Here is a 26933-nt window from a genome sequence, read left to right as displayed (position 1 = left end):
GGATGCTGCTAGGAAATGCATCATTACATGATAAATATCAGTTGATTCTGTTTCATTTCTTTGAACTTCCCCTGATGTTCATATTGCTTTTGTCTCCGGAAGCTTGGTGTGTTGAAGTTACCCTAAAAATGTTAGGTCATTAGAAAGGTTAATTTTAGAGAATGATTTAATAACATCCATAGCTTTTTAGTACTATCTTAAGTTACTTTATCATTTAGTGTATAATTACTGCTTAAGATTCACTTGGGGAGGTATTGTTTACCATTGCCATGCCCTCTTGGTTTAAATTTCAAATACTACTCCAATATTTGAAGAGATACAGAGTTTGTCTCTTATAATACGGTGCAGTTAGCCTACACAGAGGTGTCGCAAGGTAGCTGTTAGGTGGTAATAGAAAAGCTAGGTGAATGTAAGTCACTCTTCAACAAGATAACGAGCATATGAACAAACGGTTGAGGGCAACACTGGCACAAATATTCCAACAATGTGAAACAGGCAATGGCAAGCTTAAACAGGTTTTTCTATTATCAGTGCGGGAGAGAGTGAAAGATAAAAAAAAGCAATAGCATTACAGTGTATGAGCGTGTATGAAACACATCGCAGTTTAGAGTTTAGAGGCATTCGTTTGTGCAGTTACTGTTTATAGTTGAAATTGCTGGTCTCCACTTCCTCTAAACATCAACTTCCAAGATATCAAAGTACTTGTTCAACCCGAGATTCTTGAAATCCTGATCAAATGAGGACTGTCTGACCTCAAGCCATCCCATCAGACAATCTTTCTGAGTCTAAGGGTAGATATTGCTGAAATTTCAAGGTAAAATACATCTATATACAGTATTGGACAGACAAGTTGCTTAGCATATAAGGTTAATTTATGAGCTCTCAGAGTTCTCTGCAGTTGAACTAGGTGTTCATTTTGTAAGTACAGGGTATTTACATAGATGAAGTTCACAGGAACTTTTGGATAAGAATTTAATCTACTAAATGATTCTTACAGTGGCAAAGTTATAAGTAGTTTACAATAAAAGGAAAATGTTTAGTCTGACGAGACAAAGACAGTACAGTATTATAATGTATACTATAATTCAAAGATAAAAAAAGAATGGCCAATACTAGATAAGCAGTGAAAGGACAATCAGATGATAACCTTGTATAGTGAATATTTAATATCCTTGTGTAGTTTTATCACATTTTGGCTGAACCCAGTTTAAGCATAGACTTTTGAAAATCTTTTCTAGACTTTTCGTACTGCTCATACTAAGGTCTTGTTCGTAAATGAGGTGTAAAATTTGGATCAAGACCATCAAAGAAGTTGAATTTACAGGTGGCAAAAGTCAAATACTTGAAGCAATTCACTTGCAGCCAAAACAGTGCTGCAAGCAACCTTTCGTATTGCTTACAGTGCTCTGAGTAAAGCTCACTGTAGGCAGTATTCCAGTGCGAGTCCTTGCTCATTGACATATTAGATTAATGTAGAAATAACTACACTATATAGTATGTCAGAAATCATTTGTTTGGCCCATATTAGGATTATATTAGGTAAGCCAAGTACATTAATACTGTACTGTAGATCTGTTCAAGTTACATGCATATATTACTGTTTTCAAGCTCGCCAATAACATGAATATAGATATAGAATTAGAAGCTATTACCTCATTCCTTAACCCTTTTACCCCCAGGCTCTTTGGAAATTTCCAACCCTTAACCCCCAGGGGGTTATTTTTTTCCCAGCACATTTTGCAGTATATTTTTTTTTAAATTGCTCTAACAGCCTTAATTTTTGTCATAGAGAGGTCAGGTTGGTCTCATTCTCTTGGAAAATGCCTGAATTTTTTCAAAAAGTTATCAAAAATATGAAAAAAAAATCTTTACAGCATTTTTTTGCAAGGACGTACCGGTACGTCCATGGGGGTAAAGGGATTGGTTTTGTGAAACGTACCAGTACGTCCTTTGTGGGTAAAAGGGTTAAGTGCTTCAGGATGGGTAAATTGTGGTTTACATGTTTTAAATGTGAGAATGTTTATGTTAAATCAAATAACAGCATATTTCAGCATTTGCTTAAACTCATATATATAAGTAGAAAGGAATATGTAAAGCATCAAACAAAATGTTAATTAGATTTTATAGAAAAAAATGTTATCTACTCTTATGCTTTCCTTTTCAGGTGGCAAGTGCAACATGCTTTTTGCTCTCTCCCGGGGCATCATTTATTTCGGGTGCAACCCTAAAAGTGGATGGTGGTGGCAGTTTGTATTCTCCTCTTATTTGGCAAATTCCAGGTAAACCGTGTATGATCTTGATAATTCAGTTAGTTACTGGTATATATGAATGGTGTGGTAAATGTTAAATTTTTCCGGTGTTTAGAGAGCATGTTACCGAAGCTATAAACTTAGAATATTAAAGGATCATGGGTCCAATATCAAACAGTTGATTCCTAAAGTCTTTTGGGAAATGTGCAATAGGCTTTTCACAGTTACTTTGGAGACCTAAACCTAAAGGTATTGGTCAAAGCTTTTCTCTAGGAGCTAGCAGCACACCCAAATGACAAAGAAATACACTTTGTTCATATGAGTATACAAACCTGAGTCCATTAAAATACTAGGCAACATATTTTCAGCAGAGCTATAAGGGCTGCTGAATTCATTAACAAAGTAGTTAATGATAGGAGCCGAGTGCAGGCAAGTTCCCTCCTCACCCCATCACCACCACTTGTCGGAAGCTCTACACTTTTGTCTTTGGCCTCAATGAGTATGGACTTGCTGTTACACCCTTATCAAAATTTTATATTTTTCTTTTTGTTGCTGGAAGTGAATGCTGGCTGTGCTTGTGATTTATGAATATGAAACAAGAAATTTGTACTTCCCTAGTGTAGGTTGTATGTCTTAAAGGGGAGGAAGAGAGGTGGGCCTTCTTCAGAGTGTATTGGCAACGTTCAAGAAGCAACAGGCGTCCATCGGCTTTTCTGTTCACTCATTAGGTGAGTCTGCTACCGCCACTCTTGCGCATACGTCCCTGGCTTGGTCCCTGGGGAGTGTATGTCAGGAGCAAGGAGCGCTCAGACCTATGTCAGCAGACTTTCTAGTATTGATTCTTTGGTTTCCCCATTGATTGCTGCACCCCATCAGAAGTTGGAGGTTCCACCCATTACCATGCAGACCACCAATGATGAGTCAAACTTAAGGAAGGCTTGGGTCTCTAGGTCTTTCAGTCTTTCAAGTATACCCTCTATGATCTCGAGGGAGCTAGTAGCTGAGGCTGCCTTGCCCCTGTTGTCCCCAGTGCCAGTGTTAGTGGGGAAAGGCATGATTGGTGTCCCCAGTTTCAGTAGCTCCAGTGGTGACCCCTTCAAAGCCCAAAAGGACTGTTAACCCTTTTACCCCCAAAGGACGTACTGGTACGTTTCACAAAAGCCATCCCTTTACCCCCATAGACGTACCGGTACGTCCTTGCAAAAAAATGCTATAAACATTTTTTTTTTCATATTTTTGATAATTTTTTGAGAAAATTCAGGCATTTTCCAAGAGAATGAGACCAACCTGACCTCTCTATGATAAAAATTAAGGCTGTTAGAGCAATTTGAAAAATATATACTGCAAAATGTGCTGGGAAACAAATAACCCCCTGGGGGTTAAGGGTTGGAAATTTCCAAATAGCCCGGGGGTAAAAGGGTTAAGGCTCGTCTTGTAAAATTAGTACCAGTGCCAGCAAAAAAGCTCTGGTACTTATGGGTGTGACACTTAAGTTGCCGTCTCGGCTCCTGGACCGAAAGAGTTTTACCCCGCGCATGAATTCTGACCCATTCATCCTTGTGTATACAGAAGGTCCTCAACATACAAACAATGTGTTCCAAGAAGCTGTTTATAAGGAATTTTGATAAATTTTGGCCTATGGTAAGCCTAATCTGAATCCTATACTTATGACTTCCAGCTACAAAAGCAATAGATAATTGGGTTTCATATGAAATAGATATCAAGTTATTAGAAATGTTGTTTTGCTTAATGTATTAATGATGTCAGGATGCCAGAGAACTTCAAATCATTCATTCATTACTGTATTAAATGATATAATATTGTTTTATTACAATATTTATCTTATCTTTGTTATTTTCAGTTGGATTTATGTTTGTGTCTGAATGTTTGTAAGGTGGGGACCTTCTGCACCACCCCTACCCTTGTTCCCATCACCCTCCCCTCGTGCATGTTGCTCCTTGGCTTGTAACTGCTATCTCTGTGCCTATTAACTCCTCCCCCATGACAGTGCTGTGGTTCCAGTTAGAGCAACTCTCCTCAGGGGAGCGTTATCACCATTGGTCGTTCAGACGTCAACCCCTCTGCTTGCAGAGCCGGAGGTGAGAGTTGGAAAGAGGAAGGAATGTGTGTATTCTTCTTACTCCTCCTCCTCTTCTTCCTCCTCCTCTTCTTCCTCCTCTTCAACTTCCAACTCGGATTTTGGCACTTCTTCTCAGAAGAAAAAAAGCATGTTGTCGAAGAATCCCAGGAAGGTCAGTTGTTGTCGTAAGGATAGGGCTCCTTACAATACCACCTATCTTTCCGTCGGGGTGGTGGATGATACCCAAGTGGTTCCTGAACCCGTGTTTCGTGTAGGAACAAGTAAATTTTGAAAGTAATTTGTATAATTCCTAGCTATACAAGCCTGAGTCTTTTAAATTAAACTTTCTTCCTCAACCACCCCTCTCAGTTAATGGTTTGAAGAGCTACTCCAGCTCCACTGAAGACATGTTCCCTATTTCAAAAGACTCAGGTTTGTTTAGTCAGTAAACATACAAATTACTTGTAAAAGTAATTAACTGAACTAAGGTTTGGGTTCATAACATGAAAAATTAGTATGATTATGTAGATGTAAAGTAATGATTTCATAAATATTCACTTGTTACTTTTCAATCATAAAAAGGAACTATTTTCTGAATTACCCATATAAATTGTGCCTTTTAATGTATCTCTTACCTTTTGGTTTTTCTTTTGTTATACAGTATAGTTTTATAATTATTTTGAGTTCCTAAAATTATGTACCCGTCTTACAGAGCATGAAAATTTGCCTCCCTACAAATGGTCATTCAGTCCAACAGGTGAGGAGGAGGATACTGAAGAAGGGAGCTCTTCACCAAAAGCCAAATTGTAGTAAGTAGTTCAGTGATGCATGTTGAACTGTTTTATGTTCTTAACCTTTAATATTCATAGAAAATGTAAAACATTACCGGGTAAGATCTTATTAATTTTAAGTTATGTAAAGGGTCGACTTATTTATGTAACTAATTCATTAATATTCATTACTCTCATATCCTAGAGCTAAATTGTACAGGAGGACATACTGTACTGCACAATGCATTGGCCTTAGAATATAGCACCTTTCAATCTTTTCAACTTAATCACTTTTAATGAATTCTTAATATGAGTCATAATGTTGTTAATAACTGTTCTAATTGATCTGGCCTTGAATTCATGTCATGTATGGTACAATAATACTGTAATCAATTATGTACCATTCTTGGATACAATCATTACTTTCTGAATTATTGTTTTGGCAGTCTAATTCAATAACAACAACTTCAACTCTTTTATGCCTCGGTGACTGGTAACACTATTTTTCTTGTCTTTTCTCTATCTAGGCGAGTTTCTACTTACAAAAATTGCTAAATATTGTATTCATCTTCATTTCTATTTTTATATAATTATTTTCCTATTTGGGTTTCATGTGGAAAAGTTCCCATTGCTAGCTTTTGTCTAATGTAATATCTCTGAATTTTCATCAGGTTCTTTCTCCATGGTTTTATACTGGTCTTCATATCATTTTTGCTATGCTGCATTTCAGACCACTCTTACTCTTATCTTGTGTCTATACCTTCTCAGTCTCAGTTTACTTACGGCTACTTTCTCTTACCAACTTTTCACATGTAGCATGATCTTCCCAAACCCATCTAGTCATTATTATTATTATTACTTGCCAAGCTACAACCCTAATTGGAAAAGCAAGATGCTATAAGCCCAAGGCTTCAACAAGGAAAAATAGCCCAGTGAGGAAAGGAAAAAAGAAATAAATAAACTACAAGAGAAGTAATAAGCAATCAAAATGAAATATTTTAAGAACAGTAACAATTTTAAATTAGTGTCATAAATAAACTATAAAAACTTAAAAATAACAAGAGTAAGAGAAATGACATAGAATAGCTTGCCCAAGTCTACCCTCAAGCAATAGAACTAATCCATGACAGTGGAAGGCTATGGCACTACCTAAGACTAGAGAACAATGGTTTGAAGAGCTGTTTACCATAGCTAAAGTCTCTTCTACTCTTGCCAAGAGGAAAGTAGCCACTTAAAAATTATATTGCAATTGTTAGCCCTTTAAGCTAAGAAGAATTGTTTGGTAATCTCAGTGTTGTCAGGTGTATGAGGACAGAGGAGAATGTGGAAAGAATAGGCCAGACTATTCGGCTTATGTGTAGGCAAAGACAAAATGAGCCATAACCAGAGACGCATCCAATGTAGTGCTGTCCGGCCAGTCAAAGGACCCAATAACTCTCAAGTGGTAGTGTCTCAACGTGTGCTGGTGCCCTGGCCAATCCTCCACTATGTTTACCTTATCCAATGTTAAGCCCTCTTGTAGCATGATTTGTTACTTTTAATGCCTAGTATTATATGTAACCCTACATTTCACCCACAGCTGCTATTCCAACTTGTTTTTCCTTTCCTTCCTTTCCAGTCCTCAATTTACCAAGCCATGTCATTAAGTGCATACTAGGCAGGCAGTTAATTCTAATAGCCAGGCCTTCTCCATCACGAGGCTCAATACTACGCAGTACTCTAGAAGTTTTATTCCAGCTGTGACCAAGTTGTGGAATGATCTTCCTAATCGGGTGGTTGATTCAGTAGAACTTCAAAAGTTCAAAGTTGGAGCAAATGCTTTTTTGTTGACCAGGCGGACATAGTCTTTTTTATAGTTTATTTATGACATATTTGTTTTTGATGTTGTTGATAGTTTATTATATGACATGTCTGTTTTGACGTTGTTTCTTATTTTAGAATGATTTATTGTTAATTTGTTCTCTTCATTTATTTATTTCCTTATTTCCTTTCCTCACTGGGCTATTTTTCCCTGTTGGAGCCCCTGGGCTTATAGCATCTTGCTTTTCCAACTAGGGTTGTAGCTTGGATAGTAATAATAATAATAATAATAATAATAAACCCAACCCCTCTATTTGAGGAGGGGGGGAAATGTACCCTCTCCAAGTTTTTGTAAAGGACATTATATGTAAAAAGGATTTTTGTAGATTTTTTTAATGAAATGGGTTTATCATTGACATGATATACTGGATAGTACAGTAGAAGTGTTTTCTTAATTTTTGATTTCACACAGGCAAACAATTCTATGGATGTGAAGCATATATGATTGAACAGAAAATTCCCACGAAAAAAATCATATTAATGATCAAATTTATTATTTTGATACCTTTCAGTCCTAAGGCTAATATCTGTGAGGCATGAGCTTCTCAACCTTAAAACAAGTTTAAAAGGTTTTCTCTCAACCTCAGTATCATCACCTCTGCAACCATCTTGTGAGGTTTCATAAGTCAGACCGTTGGTTTAAAACTACGTTTTAAATATTAAACTTAGCCGGGAATATATAAATAGCTGACGTCTCCGACGTTCGACAGATTCCAAAAACTCGCGAGCGATCGCCATGAAGGCTGCCGGGTGTGCCCACCAGCGCCGACTATCGGCCAGATACCGCATATACTTCTCAACCAAACCAGTTCTTCTCTGTCGGTGTTAAAGACAACACTGGTTCCGCTCGCGCTTGACCTCGAGTTTTCTACCGATTGGTGAAGTACTTGGTTTTGGTTTTATTGCTTTCGCCGTGTTGGATTATTCAATACTATCTTCAAAAGAAATGCTTTTGAAAGGAGAGGAAAAGTTTTTGCCTTTGCTTTTTTAATCTCGCTCTGGTTTTTCCATAGAGAAAAGATGGCCGACCCTTCCCTCAGGGTACGGAAGTGTGTTAAAGGCTTTTAGTATTTATTTTATCACTTTATAAATTATTGTTGATATTTATAGATTTACCTCTATATATTTTATATCTCACCCGCCTTTATTAGGCCTCTTCGATTAGCTTTCCATTTATACTAAACACCGAGATAAATTTTATGTTTTTGTTTATATGCGGCCTTTACCTATTCTTTGTAGGCGGTCCTGACTTGGAAAACGAAGTTAAACAACGTTGAGCCCATTCAACTTTTATTTTTGTTTAGATAAAAACAGTTGCTCTGTAAGAGTGATGAGATGAATATTTTTAGAAAATATTTTAAGAAATTTATTCTTTGAATAGTCTTCGTGCTGTTTTTCTGAGATGAACTAACGTTTGGTTTATTTATGCTACGCAGTTTGCGCTCTATCGTTACGATAGAGAAAGAGAGAATCACGGTTTCACTTTGCAGAAAGAGTAAATCGATTTTGACGTTTTGTTCATTCTTCTTTCAAACTGAAGTTTTTTTAGATACTAATTTAAAGGAACATGTTAATTTTCAATTTCTGAGTCCTTTCAGTTTTTTCCTTTAGTCAAATAACCTGTTATTGACGAAGAGTGAGTGAGCCATTCTCTTGTGAGTGACAAGAGAGAGAGAGAGAGAGAGAGAGAGAGAGAGAGAGAGAGAGAGAGAGAGAGAGAGAGAGAGAGAGAGAGAGAGAGAGAGACGATCCGATCTTTATTCTCGTCCCAAGTCTCTGTACAAGGAGTTTGGGAGCGAGTAACGTTGTTCTCGATTCAGATTTTTACTCTCGTCCCAAGTCTCTGTACGGGGAGAGAGGATAAAACGTTTTAGTTTTTATTCTCATCCCAAGGCACTGTACGGTCAGAGATTGAAAACGTAGTCCTTAGTGAACTAGTTTTTAGTCTCATCCCCAGTCACTGATCTTTTTAACTTTATATATTTCCGTTTTATTCGATATATATGTATATGTTTATTGATATTTGCATGTGTGTTTCATTTTGTACTAATGTGCTTACATTATACGACTCATTTCGCAATTCTAACCTTTTAATTTAAGGGAGAATTGCGTGCTTCTGGTAGAAATCAGCTTTATTCATGTCTAATGTGAAATTATTAAAAAATGCGATATCATTGAAGAAAGTGCAAAAAACATGTTCTGTGTTGCGGAGGGTTCGTTTGTTCGTGCTTGTCGCTTGCCTAGTCCGAGACCTCTTTCAGATTCCCCTGCACCAGGGAGAAGGAATGTCGTAGGACCTAAGGGAGTGAGGGGTGTAAACCAACGAACAGACGTTCCCTCAAAGGTATCAGACGTTGCTCGTCAAGCACGTCCTTGCCATAAGACAGGAGAGACGAAGTTTCTCCTCGTCTTCCAATGATTCGTCTCTTTAAAAGCCTGGGCGTAAGGTTTCGAGACGGTTGAAACGTTTATTAGTTCCTTCAGAACAAGTTCAACGTCCTAGCTGTAGTCATCATGAGAGTCCCGTTCATAGCGATGACGTTCATGTACAGACGTTTCTGCCACAGACTCGACGTGACGTTGAGCGGTAGACAACGTAGACACAACGTGACGTCGAGTGTCAGTCACCGTAGTCACGATATAGCATCGATCAGCAGTCACCGCTGTTACTACGTGACGTTTGAACATCAGCCACCGCAGTCACAGGTTGATCCGAAGTTAAGTGTTTTGCAAGATATGCTGTTAAAGCTTTCTTCTTTAATAGAAGCTTACGATCCTGTTCCTGTGCGAAAGAATCTTTTGCTTTTTGTACGTCACGGTTCTGGGATACGTGATTCGGGTCTTCAACCTTCTAAACGAGCTTTGTTACGCCACGCTGACGTTATCCCTAGTGACAGCTTTGCTGTTAAACGAGATGCGGAGCATAAATCTCGATGTAACTGATCGCTTTGAACGTCAGCCACCGCAGTCACAGCGTGACGTTGAGCTGCAGACACAGCAGACACGACGTGACGTTGAGCGGTAGACACCGTAGACATGACTTGACGTCGAGGGTCAGTCATCGTAGTCACGATATAGCATCGAACAGCAGTCACCGTTGTTACTACGGGACGTTTGAACGTCAGTTACTTCTGTCACGACGTGTAGTAGAATAACATTCTCTGCAGTCACAACGTGACATCGACCCTCCAACTTTAACTTCTGTTCATATACAAGTTGATGTAGCCTGTCAGGCTTTTCCTTCACGTCATTCTGAATATAAATCTCCTTCTCGCAAGACTTTAGATTTATCAGATGATGTGCCTTCTGAAGAAGTTGATGACCCCCTTTCAACTAACGTACCTTTGGGGAGTCATTCAGAAGAGGAGTATCCTAGGGTGGTCCAACAATCCCTTGTTTTATAATTATGAATTTCTTTAGTGAAATTTTGTCCTACTCGTTTTGTAACGGCTGCTCCGCCGTCTGAGTTTACTCTTGACATGACTTTCTTCGACTCCTACATATACGAAGTCAGTTCTCTCTTGTTCTTCCAAGAGAGCCATGCTCTTACTGGGAGACTGGTTGGAATCCAGGAGAAGTTTAGGAAAGTCTGCTTTTGCTTTTCCTCCTTCTTAATTAGCTTCTCGCTCAAGCGTCTGGTGTGAAACAGGAGAAGTTCTCGGCTTGGGAGTACCTGCCTCTGCCCAGGGAGACTTCTTAAGCCTAGTGGACTCTCCTCGTCGTCTAGCCATGAGACGCTCCAAGATTTTATGGTCTGCTTCAGAGCTAGACCATCTCCTGTTAGGAGTTTTTTCGAGCGTTTGAAGTATTTATTTATTGGATTGGTCCCTGGGAGCCTTAAGTAAGAAGGTCTCTCCAGCTGTCAATGTATTGCTGTACAATTATGTCATGCATGAACAAGGCTATCAGGGATGGCTCCAATGATCTGGCAGCCACGTTCACTGCAGGAATACTTAAGATGTAAGTGTGCTCAATGTGTTCATTGTCAAGACAAAGTTCACGATGAAGGCTACCAAATCTGTCTTGGCAGCAGTAAGGGAAGGCGTCTGGATGGTCTCTCTCGACCTTCAGGATGCATACTTCCACATCCCGATTCATCCAAACTTTCAACAACATCTGAGGTTTGTGGACGGGAAAGTAGTGTACCAATTTCGAGCACTGTGCTTCGGCCTCATTCCTGCTCCTCTTGTTTTTACAAGGCTCTTGCAAAATGTAGCAAGCTTTCTACATTTTTTGAGGATTCAGAGCCTCCCTTTATTTTGACGACTGGCTAATCAGGGCGTCGTCATTAAATCGGTGTCTGGAGAGCCTCTAATGGACATTAGACCTAACCAAGGAGCTAGGTCTCATAGTGAACGTAGAGAAGTCGTAACTTACAGTACTCCATCCCAGACTATTCTTTATTTGGGAATGGAGATACAGTGTCGAATTTTTCGGGCCTTTTCGTCTCCCACAAGAATGGAACAAGCTCTGTTAAAAGTCCGTCACTTGCAAGAGAAAAACAGTTGCTCTGTAAGAGTTTGAACAAGCCTCGTGGGAACTCTTTCATCGCTGGAGTAGTTTATCTCTCTGGGGAGACTCAACCTTTGCCCTCTCCAATTTCACCTAAACCATTGGAACAAGGAGGAGGGCTTAGAGAGTATCTCTTTCCCAATCTCCAACTCAGTCTAGACATGTCTGACTTGGTGGGACAGAAACATCAGACTTCGAGAAGGTCTTTCTCTTGCGATCAAGAACCCAAACCATGTGTTGTATTCAGATGCGTTGGATTTGGGTTAGGGAGCTCCACTGGACAGTCTGGAATGCTCGGGTCTTTGGTCCACGGATCAGAAGGAACTCCATTTAAGGCAAGTAACATCTCTCTTTTGACGAGATTTGTGCAAGGAGAAATGAATATCTTGGCGGACTGCCTCAGCAGAAGAGGACAAGTCATCTCCATGGAGTGGACGTTGCACAAGACTGTGTGCGAGAAGCTATGGATGACATGGGGTCAACCCACCATAGATCTGGCCCGCGAGAGAGTGGTTCACAGAGGTACTTCTATGGCTGGTAGACGTTCCAAGAAGTCTGCCGTTGCGGATGGATCTCTTGCGACAGCCTCACGTAAAGAGATTTCATCAAAGCCTCCCCACACTTCGTCTGGCCTTCAGACTATCGAAAGACTCTCTTGAGCTCGAGGGTTTTCGAAGGAGGCAGCTAGAGCGATCGCGGGGGCTAGAAGATCCTCTACCATCAGGATCTATCAGTCGAAATGGGAGGTATTTAGAGACTGGTGCAAGTCCTCCTCTATTTCCTCTTCCAGTGCCTCTGTAGCGCAGATTGCGGATTTTCTGCTTTATCTGAGAAACGGTTGCTCCCTTTCTGCATCCACCATTAAAGGCTACAGAAGCATGTTAGCTTCTGTTTTCAGGCATAGGGGTTTGGATCTTTCTAATAACAAAGATCTCCAAGACCTGCTTAAGTCTTTCGAGACTTCCAAGGAGCGTCATATTTCGACTCCTGCTTGGAACTTGGACGTGGTCCTACAGTTCCTTATGTCAGACAGGTTTGAACCATTAAATTCAGCCTCCCTGAAGGATCTTACCCTCAAGACACTTTTTTGGTGAGCTTGGCTTCGGCTAAAAGGGTTAGTGAGATACATGCTTTTAGCAAGAACATCGGCTTCTCCACTAATAAAGCAGTATGTGCTCTTCAACTTGGTTTTTTGGCCAAGAATGAACTTCCGTCTCGTCCCTGGCCTAAATCATTTGAAATCCCCAGTCTTTCTGAGATTGTGGGGAATGAAGTTGAAAGAGTGCTGTGCCCCGTTAGAGCTCTTAAATTTTATTTATCCAGAACTAAACCGCTACGAGGTTGTTCAGAGGCTTTATGGTGCTCCGTTAAAAAGCCCTCTTTGCCCATCTCTAAGAATGCGTGGTCTTATTTTATTAGACTTTTGATTCGGGAGGCGCACACTCATTTAAGTGAGAAGGATCGTAATTTACTTAAAGTCAAGGCTCATGAAGTTAGAGCGATAGCAACTTCAGTAGCGTTTAAGCAAAATAGATCCATTATAAGTATTATGGACGCGACCTTTTGGAGAAGCAAGTCGGTATTCGCTTCATATTACTTGAAAGATGTCCAGACTCTTTATGAGGACTGCTACACACTGGGACCATTCGTAGCAGCGAGTGCAGTAGTGCGTGAAGGCTCTACCACTACATTCCCTTAATCCCAATATCCTTTTAATCTAGTCTTGAAATTTTTAATCTTATTTTGGGTTGTACGGGAGACTAAGAAGTCTTTCGCAATCTTTTTGATTTGGCGGGTGGTCAAAATATTGTTTTTTGAGAGCGCCCAGATTAAGGGTATTGATGAGGTCCTGTTATAGGGGTGGTCACCCTGGATATAGCAGCTCCTGGGAGTCTTTCAGCATCCTAAGAGGATCGCTGGGCTTCGTGAGGATAGCGGACTAATGAGGCAGAGTAATTATCAGAGTCAGCTTCCCTACCAGGTACCTATACTTAAGTTTGTTTTTTGAATAGTTTTCAAAAACTCTTGAGCATATACGCCTTTATTGTTTTAATACTGGTCTCTACCCTCCACCATGGGTGTGAATCAGCTATTTATATATTCACCGGCTAAGTTTAATATTTAAAAATTATATTTTCATTATAAAATAAATTTTTTAATATACTTACCCGGTGAATATATAATATTAAAGGCCCTCCCTTCCTCCCCGATAAAGACCCTACGGACTGAGAAGAACTGGTTTGGTTGAGAAGTATATGCGGTATCTGGCCGATAGTCGGCGCTGGTGGGCACACCCGGCAGCCTTCATGGCGATCGCTCGCGAGTTTTTGGAATCTGTCGACCGTCGGAGACGTCAGCTATTTATATATTCACCGGGTAAGTATATTCAAAAATTTATTTTATAATGAAAATATCATTTTTGTGATCATTCACGCCAACTGAGGCTATCAACATTGTTTGTCAGTGTGAATCGACCTTCAACTTTCTCTCCTAAGAAATCAATTGTTGTGTTAAAGGGTTAGTAAATAGGCTGTTATTAGTAAAAATAGAGCCTCATACCCTGTGTACCACATGCAGTGATTAGATGTGTGATCTAACAAAAATTGAATCAGAAGCGGAAATGAGAGAATGTGATAAAAGGAAACAAGAATGTACCAATTGTCTAGTATTTTGCTACAATGTGGATATTAAATCTTTTCCTAAGCTTTTTTTTTATTTGCTCCTTTATGAGGAGCAATCATATTGTTACAGTATGAAGAACTGTTTTAGTTCCTTTTAAAAGGAGATGAAAAATATATAGTAATGCTGTCTTTATTAGAAATTAGTGCTCTCTTCAAGATGGTAATGTTTATGATCTTTTTTTTATTTTAGGTAAATAAGAATAATGATCTGCAGTAAGGTCTTGCTAGATTACAAAAGGAAAAGCTTGGTATACAAAACATGGAATTTTATGTTTTCTTCAGTTGGTGGATACTTCCAGAAAAATATACTGAGCATGCTTTGTAAGTACAGTGTTACAGTTTTTTTTATTTTTCTTGATTTTCTGTACATTACTATTTTACTGGAGTATAATACAGAATGTTTAATTGATAAGGAAGATGACAAATTTTATTAATTAAATCATGTAGGGTTTTGAGAATATATTAGTATTGTTAGTGAAATTATTTTTAATTGAGTGAAGTAAATATCATCAATATTAAGTCCCCATGAAATATCACTTCTTATGAAATGCTGTTGTAGATAAGACACTTTTGAAATGCTGTTGTAAATAAAAAATTTTTGCATTTATTTTTGCAATGAAAGCAATTTTGTGACGTACAGAATTCTGGAATCTTTTATAATACCTAATTGCTTTTGCATAGAAACAGATTACAAAGCACTTATAGTGCTATAGAATTACTGTTCAAAATAAACATTTGAGTAAATTTCAGTTTATGTGTATTTATAACATGGTTGTGTACCTTTTATAACATGAAATATCTTTGTATGTAAATATGGTACATACGTATATTTGTTTACTGTATAGATTTATTTTGTTAAGAAATTAAAATGTTTTATAATCAATAAATTTAATTTGTATTTGAAAGGGGGCTTGATTTGCCTTTTGTTTTAGATATTTATGTTAAGGTGTAAACCTTGCATAAGAAAATATTTATTTTAATGAGGACAATACATAAAACGAAAGGAATGTATTATCTTCGCACATTTTATTAAGAGCATTATTTGTATCTATGCGACATACAAACTCTCGTCCTAATATTAGGGAGATTGATGTGGCACGAGATGGAGACGGTCATTACAACTTGAATATCAAGCACCCTACTGGTGAAGGGGCTGGACAAGGAGCCCAGCCCCTTTTCCCAACTGTAGAGCTTCACTTTTGATTCAGCCTCTGTCTACAAGGAGCCCAGCCCCTTTTCCCAACTGTAGAGCTTCATTTTTGATTCAGCCTCTGTCTAGTATGCATAAAGTGCCAGTCCCTTACCAAGCATTTTCATTTTCTTTTTCTATTGCAGAACAGGTTGTTCGTACTTGGCGGGGGAAGGGTTGAAGCTGCAGCTAGTTTATAAGTGAACCAGCTGTAGGTCCACCCTCCCTCCGTGCATCTTGTAGGCAACATGATTGTTCACAATCATTCCCATATGCCGAGTGCAGGTCATGGCCACCTGTGCAATGGCAGGCATATACTCTAAAGGGTAAGAAGTGAGGTAAGCCTTTGCTGGTGGACCGTCTTGGCAACACCCAAGAAGACACCGAATAAGTGAATAAGTCTTTTGCTACTTAAGTCTCCTTGGGGGTTTCAACTGCTTCTGCCACCCCTGTGTATAAGCCCCTGTTTCGGTCCTCAGGGAGTATGCGTAAGGAGCAAAGAGGCCTCGGATCTGCTTCGGCCTTGGAGGAATAATGGGAGGAGGTGCCCTGCATGGGTCAGACCACTCCATACAGTGAAATCAGCAAGAGCTTCAAAATCAGTTGTAGCAAGAGCCTAAGCAGTAGGTAAGTGAAAAATAGCTTTGCGTGATCTAGCAAGAGTACCAGCAACAGCAAAACCAAGAGTACCAGTAACAATTGTTGCAAGGGCACATACAGCAGTTACAAAAGAGTACCAGCAGTAAAAGTACTAGCAGCAGATCCAGAAGGAAGACCAGCAGCAATTAATCCTACAACTCATACAGCTAGTGCACCAGCAATAATTACATTAAAAATCCAGCAGCAGTTACAATATAAGAGTTAGCAACAGTTGTAACTATGTAAACAATAGTTGTTGCTGGAGTGCCAATACAAGGTGTAACAAGACCCTTAACGAGTACGTTAAAATAGACTACCTTTAGCAAAAACACCTGAAGTAGGTGAAGCAGTAACTATCAAGATGACTAGAGCAGTATTCTTTTTCTTTGAAGGTCAATTGAAGCAAAGGTAATATTTTTGTACTACAAGAGCTTTTGCAGCAAGACTACCAGCAACAGCCAAAACAGAGCATCCATCAGGTTCAGACTACATCCCAGTCTTAGTCTTGCCCAAGTTTTACTCATTTAGCTTGCCACTTACAGTATACTTTTAACATGGGTATTATTAAACCATCTACTCCTGTTTTCACCCCATGTTTCCTACCCCAAGGATTGTTCCTTTCTTAAGCATGCTTCTAGACTGCATCAGTACAACATTTATCAAAAGCAAGAAAACCAGTGTATCCAGAGTAGCAGTACTACACCATGGAGAGAACGTGCTCAAACATTCACTTTTTTACTAGTAAGTCATCAAGTGTTTACCAACACTTTCATGACCCTTTCATGCCTTCCTAACATAATGCTCAGTTGTCCTTTGTTGGATATCCATTTCATAGGGTTCTGCATTCCTCTACCTTCTTGTATTTACTAATACGTGCAAAACTTCATTGTGGCTATGCACTAATGTTTTAATAATTTTCTACCAGTCTTTAAGTTCTGCTTAACCGTCTTAATTTTGCAAGCATTTCCTTTGCCATCAATATGGTGTGTGTGTGCTTGCACCAGCATTTATTCACCCCCACATAAGCAGTAGATGCCACTCGTGTGCTCTTTTTCAACTCTTAGTCTCCAAATTAAATGTCTCGATGTTTTTTTATCTTGTTTTCTTCTAAGGACATTTTGAGTGACAAAGATGACTACTCACAGTCTTCCCTCCTATTCTGAGATTCAAATCAAAAGAGTGTTTTTAGTCATGTAATACTAATTTCAAGACAAATTATAAGTGCTTTTAGAAGTAACTTTACAGATCTTGGGGTTTGATGGCCTCTGTTCTATTTTTTAGAATGATCTCTATAGCTGTTCTGGATGAGTTTCCCCTCTTTTCTCTCTATCAACCTTTTTCTTCTATTTATATATGAATATATGCATGCCACTAGACTTAGGCGTTCTTCTTGAACCAAGCCTGTTCAATTACTGTTCTCCATGTGCTTATTGTAACTTGTTCCTCTGCTTAAATGACCATGGAATTAAATGAAACTCATTTAGCTTTCCATGACATCACTCTTAATGATTTTGCTTTGCTTAGCTCTGGAAATCTTGAGGTTGACTTGACTTTTAGCCAGCACCTCCAGGACAAAACTATTTTCATGTCATCCTGGCCCTTCACTAAATTGACTTCTCATGTGAGCTAATTCTTCTTTGAATTGTCTATTATTCTACTTAACCTTTGGTCTTGGTGCCTTTTCAAGGGGTTAGTATGTGTGTTTGATCTTTCACACATCATACATTCATACATTTTTCATTAGTGACCCGGGCTTACTTTTGACTCCATGTTTTCCTTGAAGCCTTGAATTTCCTTGTATATCTTTTCTTAGCAGTTCATTAGTCCCTTCAAGTCCTCCTCACCTTTCAGACCATCACCACACCTTCTGCTTAAACTGGCATTTAGGGTATGGTAAATTAATAGATTTGTTATATGACTAATATTATTTCTAATCAAAGTTGATTTAAATGCAAACCAGTTATTGCCCTTCCAATCTTGTAGCATTTATACATCATATAAAGTATGATTCATTTAATTACCTAAAACCTAAAGGACTGAGACTGTATATATATTCATTAACCTGTCTGAGCTACTAAATCTTTTTATTTTTTTTTATGAGTTGGCTGAAGTGTGTGAATAGGCTATGTAAAAGTAACAAAAAAAAAAATTTTCAATATTAATCTTACCCGATGATCATGTAGCTGTCAACTCTGTTGCCCGACAGAAATCTAAGGTCGGGATACGCCAGCGATCGCTATACAGGTGGGGGTGTACACAACAGCGCCATCTGTGAGCAGGTACTCAAGTACTTCTTGTCAACAAGAACTCAATTTTTCCTCTGTCGTGCCACAGGTAAGACCTACTAAATACGCCGTCCCTAACTGGATTTGTTTTCACATTGATTTGGTGAAGTACACTATTCCAGTTTTGAGCTTTCGCTATGCAGGGGTTTTATCTTCATTTCAAAACTTGAACTCGTTTTGGATAGATTTAATTATGACTCGAAGAGAGTATGGACTCTCTTTCACTTTTAAATGGCCGACCCTTCCCTTAGACGGAAGTGTGTTTAGGTTTTGGTAATTTTGCCTAACAAGTTATAGATCTATTTATTTTATATCTCTCCGCCTTTAAGGCCTCTTCGATTAACTTTCCATTTATTATAAACTTATAAAATTAATTTTTATATTTGTTTATTTGCGACCTTTCCTAATAGTAGGCGGTCCTTACTTGGAACCGAAGTTAATTAACTTTGAGCCCGTCATATCGTATTTACCTTTTAAGAATTTATACCCTTTTTTAATTTTATGTTTTTGAAAGAATTTCTTTGATAGTCTCGTACTGTTTTCAAAGATGAACTAACGTTTAGTTTTGTCTCCGCAGTTGTTGACGTTCAGAACGTTCAACATGCGCTCTATCGTTACGATAGAGAGAGAGTATTTCACGGTTTCACGTTGCAGTAAGAGTAAACCGATTCTAGCGTTTCGTTCATTCTTTCTTAGCTTAAATGGTTTAAATTCTAAATAAAGGAACTTTTTATTTGGGAAACCTTTCAGTTTTTTCCTTTAGCAAATAATATGTTTTAACGATATATAATTGGGCTCTTCTCTTTGGTTCTAAGTCTAGAGAGAAGAGAGAGAAGGATAGAGACGGAGGGAGAGAGAGGAGAATAAACGTTTCGTTCAAGCGGGTAACGTTGTTCTCGTTTTTTACTCTTCTCCCTTGTCGCTGTAGGGGAAGAAGGTAAAACGTTTCTAGAGTTTTATTCTTGTTCCCAGGCTTTATGCGGTGAGAGATTTTAAACGTAGTTTATTTGATCTAGTGTTTAGTCTCTTTTCCAGCCACTGAATTCTTTATCTTTAATTATGTTTTTCTGTTGCATTGTAAACTGTTTTCGCAATTACTACCTTTTAATGAAGGATAGGATTGTGTGTTTCAGGTGGAAATCAGTTAAAGTTTCAATTTCAGTGAAATAAGTGCAAACAGAAAATCAAAAGTGATAAAGTGATATGCGCAAAGTGTTACAGTGTTGCGTTCGAGGGTTCGTCTGTTCGTGCCAGTTGTTCACCTAGTCCGATACCTCTTACAAGCTCCCAAGCCCAGGGGAGAAGTAATGTCGAAGGACTTATGGGTTCCACAGGCCTTGATCGACGAACAGACGTTTCCCTCCGTGGTTTCGGGTGTATCTACACACGTTGCCGACGTGATCACCCCACCCACACAAAGACGAGAGAGCCCATTTATTCCTCGTCTGCGGAAGAGGTTTCTCGCAGAAACCATGGACCAAATCTTGCAGCTTTTTAAATGCAAGTCGGTCCCTTCCGCGCAAGTCCAACGGCCTAGGTGTAGCCACTGGGTCAGTTCGGACTCGCTGCAGTCATCCGACGACTGCACACCTTCCGAGAGAGGCAAGGTGGTACCGCAACAGGCAGTAACTCCGTCTGTTGCCGCACCAGCTGTTTTAGACCCTCAGTCACAACGGACAGTAGCTCCGTTTGTTGCCGTCTTTTATAGACCCTAGTGGTCCATGCTGCAGTTATGCAGTCTCAGCTTGCTTCCTTCATGCAGGAGTATCGTGCTGAGAAGGTTGACACTGCACCTGTTAACCTACAACCTGCCACGGTTGTGCGCTCAGCAGATACTGCGGCTGCCTGCTCCCACACTCCACCTGTGAGAGCTCCACCACCGATGCGCAGTCGACCCTGCCAGACGCATGTTCATGCTGCACCCTCCGTTGACATGCGTGAGCTACCGCATCAGCAGTGGGAAGGTGCTGTCAAGCTGCCGTGTTTTGCCGCAATGCGGCATGATCCGCAACCCACGGCAGTCCCTCCCACGCACCAGCACTCCGCTTTTGTTGTTGCCAGCTCCCACACTCCGACTGCGGAGCAGGGTTGCCAACTCAAATTTTCAAATGTCGCTAGATAGGCTTGCAAAAGTAGCTTGAAAGTAGCTAAAGTCATATGGAATTTCTCTAAGAAAGTAGCTAAAATAGAATACTGTTAAAAGGCAATGAATTAGCACAAATCGCTAATTTGGCAACTCTGCTGCGGAGAAGGTTGACGATGCACCCATTGGCCTACAGCCTGCCACGGTTGTGCGCCCGGCATGACTGCCTGCTCCCACACTCTTGTTGTGAGAGCTCCTCCACCCATGCGCAGTTGACTCTGCCAGACGCATGCTGACTCCCACAGACACACGGAGCACGCCGTTGCCATGCGTGAGCTACCACAAGCTGCCGTGTTTTGACACGGTGTGTCAGCCTCCGCAACACTCTGTGGTTACCGCCACTCGCCCGCAGCAAACTTGTCAGTCAGGAGTTGAGGCTTCCCCACACAGCTTTGGTTGTTGCCAACTCACAGACTGTCAAACAGTTACATGACGTTGCCTTCTGGTGTGCTACTAATACACCAGTACTGTATGTCCTCACGCACCTGTTGGTGTTGACAGTTCAGTTTTTGACAGTTCACAGACTGTCAAGCAGTTTCATAACGTTGCCTTCTGGTCTGCTGCTTATGCACCAGTGAAACCCTCACTGAGATAACCTAGCTTTTCTCGGACATGGTTCCTGTAGATGAGAAAGTGCTGTTCTCCCTCCTTCTGATATTCCCTTGAGGACTCTGTCATTTGGAGAGGAGCCTTAAGCTGCTTAGCCTCCTATGGACTTTAATTAAAGCATAACATGCTTCCAGGGAGGGTAAATGGTTCCGCTTCAGTCGCTAACCCCGTCTGTTGCCACACCTGCTCCCATAGACCTTGGGCTTTGTTGCAAGACATGCAGTCCAAGCTTAGTCCTTGATAGAGGATTTTTTACGGAGAAGAACCTTCTTGCCAACAACCTTCCTACCGGTTGGTTGTACGCCCTGTTGACGCTGAGGTATCCTACTCACGTCCGCCAGTTGAGATGGTTCCTCCACCGGTGCGACCCAGTGTCGGTTGCCAGTCGCGCGTTGACGTTAAGCGACTCTCGGAGGTGGTTGTGGACGTTCAGTGTGTCACTGGGAAGACGTTCAACAACCTGCAGAGGTGACTTGTTGTGACGCAGTGCGGCAACCTCAGTAACCTGTTAAGGGGTTGTCTGCACAACCCAGACAGTCTAGACAGTTTCGGGTTGTCGCTGTACTTCCTCGCTTCCCCATGGTTGACAGTTCACAGACTGTGCAGCAGTACCATGATCTTGTGTCCGGCTCCGTCACGCATCCACCAGTGCGACCGGATTCAGCGAGTCAGACGTTGCCCACTCCGTTGCCGTTCCCTCATCAGTTTCGGATGAGGAACCCTCTGATGAGGACATGGCTGAACAAGACGATCAACCCCCAGCCCTGCTATCCATCCAGAAGATGCTGAAGAAGGAACACGGCCCTGTCAGGCTGTGGATGAGTCTGGTTAGGACACTGTCATCCGTGGTTCAATTGGTGTCACTTGGAAGACTACACCTCCGTCCTCTTCGGTTTCATCTAGCTCTTCACTGGAAAAGGACAAGACGCTAGAAGCGGTCTCGATCCCGGTTTCCGGAAGATAAGTCTGGTCTGACTTGATGAAAGGACTTTTTCAACCTTTAATAGGGTTTTCCCCTGACTGTTCAGACTCCCAACCACGTTCTCTTCTCAGACGCATCGGACGTAGGCTGGGGTGCGACCTTAGGCGGTAGGGAATGCTCGGGATTATGGAACACGAGTCAAAGGACAATGCATTTCACCTGCAAGAAGCTTCTGGCAGTACGTCTGACCTGGAAAAGCTTCAGGTCTCTCCTTCAAGGCAAAGTAGTGGAGGTGAACACGGACAACTCCCTGCTTTGATGTACATCTCCTAGCAAGGAGGGACCTACTCTCTGACATGGTACGAGTTCGCTAGTGACCTCCTCTCCTGTTCAACAGGTCTAGACTTTTCGCTAGTAACAAGTTTCTTTCAAGGCAACTTGAATGTCTTAGCAGATTGTCTCAGTAGGAAGGGACAATAATTTCAACATATTTGGACCCTCCACAAGGATGTATGCAAGAGACTTTGGGTCACCTGGGGCCAGCCAACCATAGATCTCTTCGCAACCTCGATGTCCAAGAGGCTCTCTATACTTTGCTCACCTATCCCGGACCCAGCAGTAGTTCTTTTAGAGGCCTTTATACTAGATTGGTCTCATCTAGATCTATATGCATTCCCTCCGTTCTAGATTGTCAACAAGGTACTGCAGAAGTTCGCCTCTCACGAAGGGACAAAGTTGACACTAGTTGCTTCCCTCTGGCCCGCGAGAGAATAACTTACCGAGGTACTTCGATGGCTAGTTGACGTACCCAGAACTCTTCCCCTAAGGGTGGACCTGCTACGTCTGCCACGCGTAAGAAGGTACTCCAAGGCCTCCACGCTCTTCGTCTCACTGCCTTCAGAGTATCGAAAGACTCTCGAGAGCTAGAGGTTTTTCGAAGGAGGCAACCAGAGCGATTGCTAGAGCAAGGAGAACATCCACCCTTAGAGTCTACCAATCGAAGTGGGAAATCTTCCGAAACTGGTGCAAGTCAGTATCCGTATCCTCGACCAGTACCTCTGTAACTCAAATAGCTGACTTCCTCTTATATCTGAGGAAAGAGCGATCTCTTTCAGCTCCCACTATCAAGGGTTACAGAAGCATGTTGGCATCAGTCTTCCGTCACAGAGGCTTAGATCTTTCCAACAATAAAGATCTACAGGACCTCCTTAAGTCTTTTGAGACCACGAAGGAGCGTCGTTTGGTTACACCTGGTTGGAATTTAGACGTGGTTCTAAGATTCCTTATGTTAGACAGGTTCGAACCACTTCAATCAGCCTCCCTGAAAGATCTCACCTTTAAGACTCTTTTCCTGATATGCTTAACCACAGCTAAAAGAGTCAGTGAGATTCATGCCTTCAGCAAGAACATCGGATTCTCATCCGAAACGGCTACATGTTCTACATCTTGGTTTTCTAGCCAAACACGAGCTGCCTTCTCGGCCTTGACCAATATCGTTCGATATTCCAAACTTATCGTATGGTTGGAAATGAACTAGAAAGAGTATTATGTCCTGTAAGAGCTCTTAAGTTCTACTTTAAAACCTTTGCGAGGCCCGTCTGAAGCTTTATGGTGTTCAGTTAAGAATTCATCTTTGCCTATGTCAGAGAATTCTTTATCCTATTTTTATCAGACTGTTAATACGAGAAGCTCATTCCCTTCTGAATGAGAAAGACCAAGCTTGGCTGAAGGTAAGGACACACGAAGTTAGAACTGTCACAACTTCCGTGACCTTTAACCAAAATAGATCTCTGCAAAATATATTCGACGCAACCTATTGGAAAAGCAAATCAGTGTTCGCGTCTTTTATCTTAAGAATGTCCAGTCTCTTTACGAGAACTGCTACACTCTGGGACCATTCGTAGCAACGAGTGCATTAGTGGTGGGGGCTCCACCACTACAATTCCCTAATTCCAGAACCTTTTTAATCTTTCTCTTGAAATATTTTTGGGTTGTCCGGAAGGCTAAGAAGCCTTTCGCATCCTACTTGATTTGGCGGGTGGTCAAAATAATTTCTTGAGAAGCGCCTAGATTAGAGGTTTTGATGAGGACCTTTAGTATGGGTTGCAACCCTTCATACTTCAGCTCCTAGGAGTCGCTCAGCATCCTATGAGGATCGCGAGGCTCAGTAAGGAAGACGTACTTAAAAAGGCAGAGTAATTGTTCAAGTCGTCTTCCTTACCAGGTACTTATTTATTTTATGCTTGTTATTTTGAATAACTGCTAAAATGAAATACGGGATACTTAGCTTCTAATGTTAACATGTATGCTGGTCTCCACCCACCACCCTGGGTGTGAATCAGCTACATGATCATCGGGTAAGATTAATATTGAAAAATGTTATTTTCCTTAGGAAAATAAATTTTTGAATATACTTACCCGATGATCATGAATTTAAGGACCCTCCCTTCCTCCCCATAGAGAACCAGTGGACCGAGGAGAAAATTGAGTTCTTGTTGACAAGAAGTACTTGAGTACCTGCTCACAGATGGCGCTGTTGTGTACACCCCCACCTGTATAGCGATCGCTGGCGTATCCCGACCTTAGATTTCTGTCGGGCAACAGAGTTGACAGCTACATGATCATCGGGTAAGTATATTCAAAAATTTATTTTACTAAGGAAAATAACATTTTTTCATAAAAACTTTTCTTTACAGGTATGTTGATGCTTACAGCAAAATTACTGCTCATAATTAGTATTAAGAAAGAATGAAGGTTTATAAAGCTACAGGGCTTTGTCCCATTCGACCAAGAAAAGTACTGTACCTAAGGTCATAGTTGAACCAAATACCTGTACCTCAAACTTCCATTTATATTTGTATGAGTTGGCCCTTGAGTTGTGTGTTTTATCAAGCTATCCTTGAATTATTGGTGAGTAAATGAAAGAATTTTTTTATTGGTAGAATAATATTCTGTAACCATTTTACTCAGGTAATAAGGAGAGTGTTTAATGGAGAATTATAATCATTTTTATGCTTTATTACTAGTTATTTGAATTTTGGTAGCCTTTCGTAGGTAAGTGTGGTTATTAAGGCTGGTGGATGTCATTTTTTCTTGAATTTAGTTTAAAAACTGCTATTTGCTATTTGGCAGGATTTGGTGATGTGTAATAGGTGTAAATATGAAGGATGGTTAAATTTTTTAAGAGGCATGCAGCTGTCTTGAAGTCCCATTATAATGTAAAGTTATGATCTTGTGGTGGAGAGGATTTACTTCATTGTTCGCCATGATGTTTTTTTTACATGATTTCTAATATGTGCATCTTAGAAAACCAAAGAATTGGGTCTCAATCCTCTGAAGCCCATAAGACTTATTGTACTCCTTTAAGTCCCGTGGCATATATTTCGTCCAGTTATTTTCTCTGTCATTTACGTGTACAGTATATAGTTTTTATAGATTATGTATAACTTTATATCAATGGAAAGGAAATTTATTCAGTTATATGGTAAAAAAAAATTAAATTCTTAGCTCTAATAGTTTTTGTGCTAAGTTGAATTAAGAAAGAAGTCCAAAAAAAAAGACCTCTCTCTTGAGTGATAAATTTGTTCATGCAGAGGGGGTTTTGAAAGAGTCAAGTTAATGTATGCTGTTGCAGAAAAAAAAATTTCTAGTGTTCAGCATGAAAAAAATATCCTAGTAATAGAAGTTTTCTTCAAGCAAAGTTATATTTCTTTATTCATATATAATTTGATATTCTCTCCAATTTATAGTAATTTTTCTTCAGTGGAAAGTACTGTAATATACATTAAGGATTAGGCCTATCAGTGCCTTATTTCTATGAACCTCCCAATGCTCATATTGCTTCTCTCTGGAAGCTCGGTTTTATCTATGTTTGCTCCTAAAACTAAAGTTTCCTGTTTTCTTTTCTTTCAATAGACTTATGCCTCTAGAAAAGTAATAAAACAATCAATTGGTTAATGGCAATAACTGTTGGCTTGAACAAGCTATACTATCTATGCGTTTCTGTTGACTTTTCGACAAGCCCCTTTCTTCAGATTGTTCAGAGTTAGGTTTTAAGTGCTTTTAGAGATTTCTTTTAGATTTGTTAGTAACTACTGCGTAGATTGGTCTAGGGAACTGCTCCTGGGCAATCATGATCGGCATTCTCTTTGTGCCTCGTGTCAGGGACAGTATTGCGATTTAAATAACCCTTGTGAAGAGGAATCTATTGAACTTGTCTTACTCTCCATAAGGTGGGAGCTTCTTTAGATAAGATATTTATTAAAGCAAAACAGGTTTGACGACATTTAATATTGGTTGAATAGCATTTTTATTTATAGAAACTGGTCTGTCTTACATTTTAGGTAATGAAAAGCATGTTTGTCTTTCAGTTCAGTGAAAAACAGGTTTAGCTTTCATTTCATCAAAGAAGAAACTTTTTCTTTAATTTTTACAACACCATTGCAAGAAATCTGTTTGGATTCCATTCTAACAAAATGAGAACCTTTTTGGCTTTTATTTCACTCAGTACCTGTTTACATCTCTCCCAAGGCAATATTTAATACATTCTTAGGGCTAACACTACAGTAGGTAAAAATGCCTAATTCTGTGATCTGAAATTTTTCATGATGATAATTTGTGAGGTAGGGAGTTAATATTCATTTTGTCTACAATTTTTTACATTTTCTTTGGAAATGTTACCATTTCTATATGGATTATAAGTTTAAGCCGTATGGCTTGGCATTGGGGCTAGGAAGGACATTCAGTAATGAGGTGTAATGTGGGATAAACCTCATAGTTGGAGTAGGATATAAAAGCTAAAAAACTGGACAGCAAGAGGGAAGGAGATCAACCAGGGAGGTAAATTTGAAGGCTAAAAAGTGTGTACACTTAGATGCTGCAATTGAACCACTTTATTTGTACGAACCTCCCCTGATATTCATATTGCTTCTCTCTCGAAGCTTGCTTATATAGACGTTTACCGTAAAAAAATTAATAGGCTTCGGCCGCTAATA

General features: G+C 40.0%; 1 protein-coding gene across 5 annotated transcripts in view; it reads left to right on the top strand.

Annotated features, from left to right (window-relative positions):
• The window catches only part of LOC137644130 (peroxisomal trans-2-enoyl-CoA reductase-like), a 71695-nt gene extending 46187 nt beyond the window's left edge, over window positions 1–25508 (top strand). For 4 of the 5 annotated variants that reach the window (XM_068377102.1, XM_068377101.1, XM_068377104.1 and 1 more), the window contains exons 7-9: window positions 2165–2279; window positions 5042–5138; window positions 14343–14794. In XM_068377102.1, the coding sequence (XP_068233203.1) occupies window positions 2165–2279; window positions 5042–5138; window position 14343 (213 nt within the window). In that variant the 3' untranslated portion in view covers window positions 14344–14794. Of the gene's footprint in view, window positions 1–2164; window positions 2280–5041; window positions 5139–14342; window positions 14795–24635 lie in introns of those variants that run through there. The other variant, XR_011045141.1, reaches the window with a different exon arrangement.
• Window positions 25509–26933: the final 1425 nt, after the last annotated feature.

This window comes from Palaemon carinicauda, chromosome 7 (assembly GCF_036898095.1).
Source record: "Palaemon carinicauda isolate YSFRI2023 chromosome 7, ASM3689809v2, whole genome shotgun sequence".
NCBI lineage: Eukaryota > Metazoa > Arthropoda > Malacostraca > Decapoda > Palaemonidae > Palaemon > Palaemon carinicauda.
The sequence above is the reverse complement of the archived record's forward strand: the minus strand, read 5'-3'. Positions and strand labels throughout refer to the sequence as shown.